This window comes from Silene latifolia, chromosome 9, assembly GCF_048544455.1.
Source record: "Silene latifolia isolate original U9 population chromosome 9, ASM4854445v1, whole genome shotgun sequence".
NCBI lineage: Eukaryota > Viridiplantae > Streptophyta > Magnoliopsida > Caryophyllales > Caryophyllaceae > Silene > Silene latifolia.
This window is the reverse complement of record NC_133534.1, coordinates 67,805,645-67,813,503: the sequence shown is the minus strand read 5'-3', so window position 1 is coordinate 67,813,503 and position 7,859 is coordinate 67,805,645. Positions and strand designations below refer to the sequence as shown.

The 7,859-nt window shown below is 36.8% G+C and overlaps 1 protein-coding gene across 1 annotated transcript; it reads right to left on the bottom strand.

Annotated features, from left to right (window-relative positions):
- Positions 1-2,586: 2,586 nt before the first annotated feature.
- LOC141601159 (uncharacterized) lies at positions 2,587-5,414 on the bottom strand. Its single transcript, XM_074421428.1, has 3 exons — positions 4,614-5,414; positions 4,086-4,502; positions 2,587-2,904 (listed from the first exon to the last, which is right to left on the bottom strand). Exons 1-3 carry the CDS (start codon positions 5,412-5,414, stop codon positions 2,587-2,589), a joined length of 1,536 nt encoding a protein of 511 aa, XP_074277529.1.
- Positions 5,415-7,859: the final 2,445 nt, after the last annotated feature.

Below are 7,859 nucleotides of genomic sequence, written 5' to 3'. Positions count from 1 at the left end.
TATTTACATGCAAGACTATATTATGTGATAAAACGAATTTTAGTAACATAATATCAATTTTATTAATTTATCTCATAAATTACTAAAATCATCTTAAGATAACATGCGTGTATTTAACAATGCTCTGATACCACTTGTTAGTTATTTAGACCATATTAATACTCATCTTATGATATTAAAATTACAAGTTAATTAAAAGCGGTCTAAATCTACATGCATGCAAAAGAATGTATAAAAGAGATGGTCTAAAACCATCTTAAGACAAAAGTTCCTTACATTGCTATAAGGCAAATATGGGCACTACAAAGGTCTCCTACCTTTATAGTTCTTGAGTTATTCAACTTTAGATGATCCTCCAAGAACACCTAACCACCAAAAAGATGGTCTCCTAAGGATACACCCAAGAATCAACCCAAAAAATACTATATTACTAACTAGGTAAAAATAGTAGTAATCCTTGTTAGTAATGTATTTGATGTACTAATAAATATTATTACTATGATAATATTATTAGTTGGTATATATGTGTGTTTTTATATAAAAAGATGAAGAAAAATTAGAAGCAAAAGTTGGTCTAAAGAAGGGTATAGAAACCGGCCAAAATAGGAGCAAAAAAGACCAAAATTTCCTTCAATTTTTCAACCTTAGAAGTGGTGTGAATTAGTGGGTATTTATAGCAAAAATAAGGAAACATTCTTTAGTGGAAAATCCACTACAAAGGACACTTGTATGTCCTCATAAAAACCAAAACATGTGGACTACATATGGTCCATTTCGGTTTTCGACATTTGCCCCACAAATGCTGATAAGTCTTATATTTAATTATCTTACATAATTAAATATTAATTTAATTATTTAACCCTTAAATTATATAAATTAACTACCAATGACTACTTAACTATTAAGTAATCATAAGACCATATTATCAACATACAATGTGTCAATATTAACCCATTTAGCTAATTTTACAACTTCTTGTAAAATATAAATAGCTAATAAATTCCACCTCAAACAATATACACATATCGTATAAAATTAATTAATTAACAATTAATTAATAAATTCTAATCATTTATTATTAAAATATCACATAATTAAATAATAAATCTCCTTGTCCCGAGTTCGTAACCCGTCATCAAATAATACTTTTACGTGACTAATTAAAAGTCAAATAATACAAGGAATTAATTATCTCGTATCTCATACAAATAATTAATTAATTCTATTTGGGCGTCATCCTATAGGTGTGACCTAAAGGGATCACCGATCACCGCCGTCACACGACAAGAATGTCAAACTCTAGTCACCAATCATTACCGATTAACGATGACCAGCTGACAAATAAATAAATAAATCCCTGATATTCCTTTTACGAGATTTATTATGTAAACGCACTCATTGTGGAGGACACTACTCCAACAAAAAGGGTGAAATGGTTAATTGTTTTAAATTGTTTAAAAACATAATCATTGCCTATTCTTACAAGTGTAAACCCTACATATTATGGGTAAGACAAAAAGAATAAGGCAAAGACCATGCATTGGCCCTTTCTCTTCACCCTACCCGGTCACCCTTCAAAAATGAGCATAAGTTCTCATTTCATTTTTCTCTCTAATTCATTCTTACATTATTGAATATCTCACTACTCTCACATTCTCTCTAAAAATTAGTTTTAGAAAAGAAAATAAATTATTCTCATCTAATATTATTTAGTTACTAAAGGTAGTAGTGAGTAATATTATTAGATTATTTTTAAGGTCTCTAATTTAATATATCTAGTTAATATATAAATTAGTATTAAGGGTTTGTCTTAGTGCAATTGAAAGGAGGTTCTCACAATATTGAGACAAGGAGGATCATTCATTTACTTTGAGCTCAAGAACAAGTAAGAAAGGTGTTCTTACTTGTGCCCTTAAACCAATTTCACTAATGTAAGGAACATTTTCTTTACTTATCTATTTACATATTGTTATGCATGCATAAGATCAACATCTAAATTAATGAATATTTTAGATATATAATTAAAGAGTTTAATTTAAGGGTTAATGAATCCTTTCACCTTGCAGATAATTTTTCTCCTTGAGACTTTGTTTGCTAGAATAAGCTCAAGACACACTAGGATGTGTCACCCTACTATCTTTTGACCCATGGACTAAGGCTTAGTCAACAGTACCTTGTCGTGTGATTACTCTTTGGCTACCGTTTATTCCAAGGTGACCCTTGATACCATGCGACCGTTCATTCATTTTTTTTTTATTGAAATGTGAGTTATATTAGAATAATTATAAATGTTCGGATTACATAGTGACCATTACATCAAACTATTATGACACCATTTGACTTAGATCATTAGCACATACTGGTCCACGGTGTCCACGCCATCTTTTGAAATTTAATCCCCCAAGTGATACATTGCCCACGCCGCTGAACATAAGCCTTCACCCTAACAATGACCCGAGCAGGCAATGGAACCCTGAGTTCTACTCTACACAGGTTCCTTGCATGCCAAATATGATAAACCAAAGCCAGGATAGCTGCGAAGACTATTTGTTTCTTCATCAGTGATCTGCATCCCCAGTGTAGACTTCATTCCTTAATTCCCACAGTAGGCATATTGATCCCCAACCAACATTTCAGATGCCTCCAACACATTGCACTAAACACAAAGTCATATAAGATATACTGAAGAGTCTCAATGTGAGACAAGCATAGCTCACATCTCCCATTAGTTATAATCCCATACTGAAGTAATCTATCTTTGGTCAGGAGCTTCTGCTGGATAGCAATCCATCCAATAAAAGCATGTTTAGGTGAGTTAACTTTGTTCCAAATCAGAGGATACCATGGCACCTTTACCTGACTTCCTTGCAGCCAACTGTACCCATTTGCAACCGAGTATACATTCTGCTCAGTCCAAATCCCAGTACAAAATCCTTCTTTTAATTTATCCTTGGTTTTGCATATCATACGCCAGGACCAACTTGAATGAACAGGAGGAGTATAAGTAAGTCATTCCTGCTCTTTAATGTATATATGGTTTACCCATTTGATCCATATATGGTCAGCCTTGGAGACCAACCACCAAACAAATTTAACTAGCATTGCGAAGTTCTAATTCCTACAATGCACTATCCCAAGTCCCCCATATTTCCTATCTCTGTAAACTTTCTCCCAAGCAACATTAGGCATTTTGTGAAACTGGTCAGAACCACCCCACGAGTAATTCTTGCAAATCCTCTCAATTCTGTCCAATACAGTCATATGAATAAGAAAAATGCGAGCCCAAAAGTTATGCAACTGAGTCAAGACAGCTTGAACAAGGACCAATCTTCCCGCGTAGCTAAGTTTCCTAGCCCCCCAGCCTCTAATTCTCATCACCACTTTCTCCACAAGCCTTGAACAATCTCATATAGCCATTCTTTTATAAGAAATTGGTATCCCTAGGTATCTAAAAGGAAACTGACCCTCTCTAAACCCAGAAATGTTAAGAATATATTGAACCTCCTCATCTCTCATCCCATTGAAGTAAATATCAGATTTTTCACAATTCATAACCAGACCAGAAGCTATAGAAAAGGTAGCAAAGGCTCTTAAAATAACTATGATAGAGGTTTTGTCCCCTCTGCAGAACATTAGGAGATCATCTGCAAAGCACAGATGAGTCAACCTAAGTGACCTGCAAAGAGGGGGAAAAGTAACTCCATAGTGTTAGTAACCTGAGCTAGTATCCTACTGAGATACTCCATACATAGGGTAAACAACAGAGGGGCCATGGGATCCCCATGTCTGATCCCTCTCTTACTCTAGAAATATCCAAAGTTATTCCCATTGAGTGATAAGGTAAACCAAGGCGTAGTCACACATTCCATGATCCAAAGAATGAACCTTCTGGGAAACCCTAAAGCCTTCAACATTTGCTTGATATAATTGTATTCAATGGAATCATAAGCTTTTTTCAAATTAATTTTCATGATGCACCTTAGAGAGCAAGTCTTCCTCTTATACAATCTCACCAAATCTTGGCAAATTAGGATGTTATCCACAATGTCTCTCCCTTTTATGAATGCACTCTGATTCTAACTCACAATACTAGGCGAAACTCTAGCAAGTCTGTTGCAAACAACCTTAGAGATGACTTTATAGACCACATTGCAGCATACAATGGGTCTAAAATCACTCACACTCTCAAGCCTGGACTTTTTTGGGATCAAGGTGAGGGTTGTTGCATTCACGTGCTTGAGCATCCTTCCTGAAATAAAGATTTCCTGAACTGCGGCAATGAGATCAGATTCTACCACTTCATAAGCATCTTTAAAAAATTGGGAATTGAAGCCATCTGGTCCAGGAGCCTTGTTGGGGGGAATGGCTGCCAAAGCTTCCTTAATCTCACTTTCAGTAACCCCAGCAGTGATTAATTGCCTCTGATCATCATTAACCACTTTACCTTTCCTAACTGTTGGAACATGGACCTTTGCCACTGGTTTACAAGTCCCCAACAGTTGCTGGTAATAATGAACAAATGCCTTCTCAATGTCAGTAGCATTAGTATACTTCCTCCCACCAAGATCCTTGATACACAAAATTCTGTTCTATATTCTCCTAGCCTTAATCACACTATGGAAATACTTAGTATTCCCATCTTCATCAGCAGCCCACTGGACTTTAGCGTTTTGACCTAGGAAACTCCTCTTAGCATCCTCTCTTTCTTTATACAACACAGCAGCTTCTTTGGCTTCCTTTTGCAAGACTAAATTTGTAGGGTCTAGATGCAATTTAACCTGAGCATCCTGAAGAATCACTTGAGCAAGCTTAGCAGTAGTCTCAATTTGAGCATAAGCAAACCCATTTAACTCTTTCAGAGGCCTTTTCAGCAACTTAAGTTTTTTGACAAGCTGGAAAATTTTAACACCATGAATTTGAGAATCCCAAACTTCTTTCACAATAGGGAGAAACTCAGAGTCCTTACCCCACATATTAAAGTACTTGAAACTCCCTCTTTCCCTAACACAATCAGGTTTCAAAGTCATAGTGCAGGGACAATGATCAAAGAGGCCTTCAGGATGGAACATAGTGATAGTATCAGGATACTTAAGAAGCCACTCAACATTGAACATTGCTCTATCAATCCTACTAAAAACCATGTCCCCAACCTCTTGCTTATTGTTCCAAGTGAAGAAAGATCCTTGTGCTGGAATATCACCAATACCACATGCATCCACACACTTCTGGAAATCCCTCACCTCAGCAACAGAAATTTCAGAACCTATCCTCTCATCCATAGCAAGCACACTATTAAAATCCCCCATAACCACCCATGGGCCATTAACTACCTGATGCATCAACAGAAGAGATTGCCATAGAGGTATCCTTTTAGTAGCCCTGTTAAAACCATATACTACAGACATCCACCACATATCTCCAGTAGGCAAAAAAGTAACCTTAGTATTGATCACTTAAGCCTCAGAACTACGCATCTCCACTTTATAGTTAGTAGAATCCCAAATAATCCAAACCCTGCCACCATCATGACTCCCAATATTATTAACCATAGTCCATTCATTCCCAATTCCTTGGTGAACTTTATTTATAGAACTAAGCCTAACTCTAGTCTCTAATAAACCAATAATACCTATATTATTATTATGCAAAAATCACCTAATGTCTTTTTGCTTATTCTCACTATTCATACCCCTAACGTTCCAGAAGCCAATGCTACCCATTTTAAATCAAAGTTGGATCCCCAGTCATGTCCTCCTCAAGCACCTTCCTATGATGGACAGAGTGCTCAAGGACCTCCATAAAAGTCCTTCCACCAGTCCCAACTTGAGTCCCCTGCCTAGCCAATCTAGTAAGAATTCTAGCAGGAGATAATGGAGTAAAGGAAACAGGTATAGGAGTGACCATACACCTAGTATATCCAAATCCAATTGGTTGTGACTGGACCATAGAGTGGTTTGGTTCAGGCTCCATAGGGAGGTCAGGCTCAACTATTGGTTGTTGAGGCCTCCTCTTAGGGACCCAAACGTTTCTCACCTTTGGTTGACCAGGCTCCTGCTTCTTCCTGCAATCCCTCTGAATGTGGCCAAGCCCTTTACACCCAGTACAGATAACAAGTTTCCACTTATAATGCACAATCTGCCTATGTACTACATCCAGTTCATCCACAAATTCAATTACATCAGGCAGAGCCTCCCCCATTTTAACCTCAACCATCACTCTAGCATGGCCTATGAAAGTTTTAAGTTGGGTATTACTATTACTTCTCACTGGCTTTCCTACCAGACTAGCAATTTTCATCAGAGCATTTCCCCAAAATTTTAAGGGTAAACCATAGAATCTGATCCATATAGGCACCAAATCTACTGCTTCCCTGACCAACTTCGAGGATGGGTTCCACTCTTTAACAACAACAGGTTTGTTATCAAAGAACACAGGACCCGATTGCAACACCCGGACTTTCATTTCTTCAGTTTTGAAACGCACAAGGAAAATATCATTAGAATGAAAAGAAATTTTCTCATACTCAGTATATCCCCAGACCCGTTTAACAAACCCCTCCACCACTTTGAACGGCGGGTTAGAACCCAACACATAACAATAAACCGCCATTGACCAATAAGCAAGTTCGTTCTCAACATCATCACAAGTTAACTGAAGAGGACTTACCCTAGCTGATTTAGACGACCGAGAACGATGCGAAACCTCCATCCAGTCACTACCATCATCAGATTCCTCCTCCAAGATCGAACTCATTCCATTGCTAAGATTGAATGGACATATTACATTCTCAGATTCATGAGTGTATTCCTCAAGCGGAATATCAGCCTGAATAACATCATCATCATGATCCAAAGATTGAAATCTCGATCCACTGGCTTTATTATTAGGCGTATTACTATATTTTTGTTATTTTGTTGAATTATTATGTGATATTACTCTAATTAATCTATTAGATTTGGGATTATTCCTTTTTGTCGAGCCATTGCTAACAAATCAGAAAAACCCTAAATCGCTTTATCTCTCTACAGTCATTCTCTCTCAAATCGCTTTTTTCCAAGTTCTTACACTCCATTCCGTTCTTTCATTTCTATCATCATGTTTTGCCATTACAAAGGGGATGGGCATAATAAATCTCCAATTTGAGTTCAAGTACCAAAGTGAAAGTAAAAAAGTTTGCAAAAAAATGCATCAATGAAAAGAGGAGCAAAAATAGACTCCTATGCTTCAATAAAAGTACCCTTGCTACAAAATGGGGTTACTTTGAAAATGTTCAAAAATGCAAAGAATTGCCAAGTTTCAAATTGCCAAACATTAAAAATGGTAAAGAAAAGTTCTCAAAAGATAAATGCCAGAAGAAATTGGGGGGAAAATAAATCAAAAGCAAACTACCATTGTTAAACTCAAAGCATATTGATCAATTTTATCAACTGATGATCCTTTCTTTGTTGAATGGTGGAGAGGAGACGACCCTTCTTCTTGTCTAGGCAAGAGGGGGAATTCCACGATCCTACAGTATTTTTAACACCATAAAGACCCTACTCTTGACGAGAGCATTTAGCGATTGAGGATAAAAGTACTCTAGTTTGACAAAACCTGGAGGTGATTTGTTAGTATCGTTTTAGACTTAGTAGCTTGGAGAAACGATATCTACAATGGAATGTGTACCCTTATATTGCTTCCCCTTTAGATGATTTCCGCCACTTAGATGAGGAAAGTGGCTATTCTTTTGTTGATGCATCCATTACTTGTTTTATGTGCTTAATGCTTGGATGTATCACCATTTTGGCAAGCCCCACCTTGCCTTGCAAGAAGGCATCTTACCTCATGGATGTTTTGTTGTGAGTTGAAGGGGCGGAGTG

Bases quoted from the DNA above. Each gene is read 5' to 3' on its own strand.
- LOC141601159 (XM_074421428.1), bottom strand. From the start codon at position 5,414: ATGTGGTGGATGTCTGTAGTATATGGTTTTAACAGGGCTACTAAAAGG. The intron at 4,503-4,613 runs GTGATTAAGGCT...CATTATTACCAG, and splicing joins ATACTAAGTATTTCCATAGT to CAACTGTTGGGGACTTGTAA. The intron at 2,905-4,085 runs GTGAGTTAGAAT...TGGACTGAGCAG, and splicing joins CTAGAGTTTCGCCTAGTATT to AATGTATACTCGGTTGCAAA.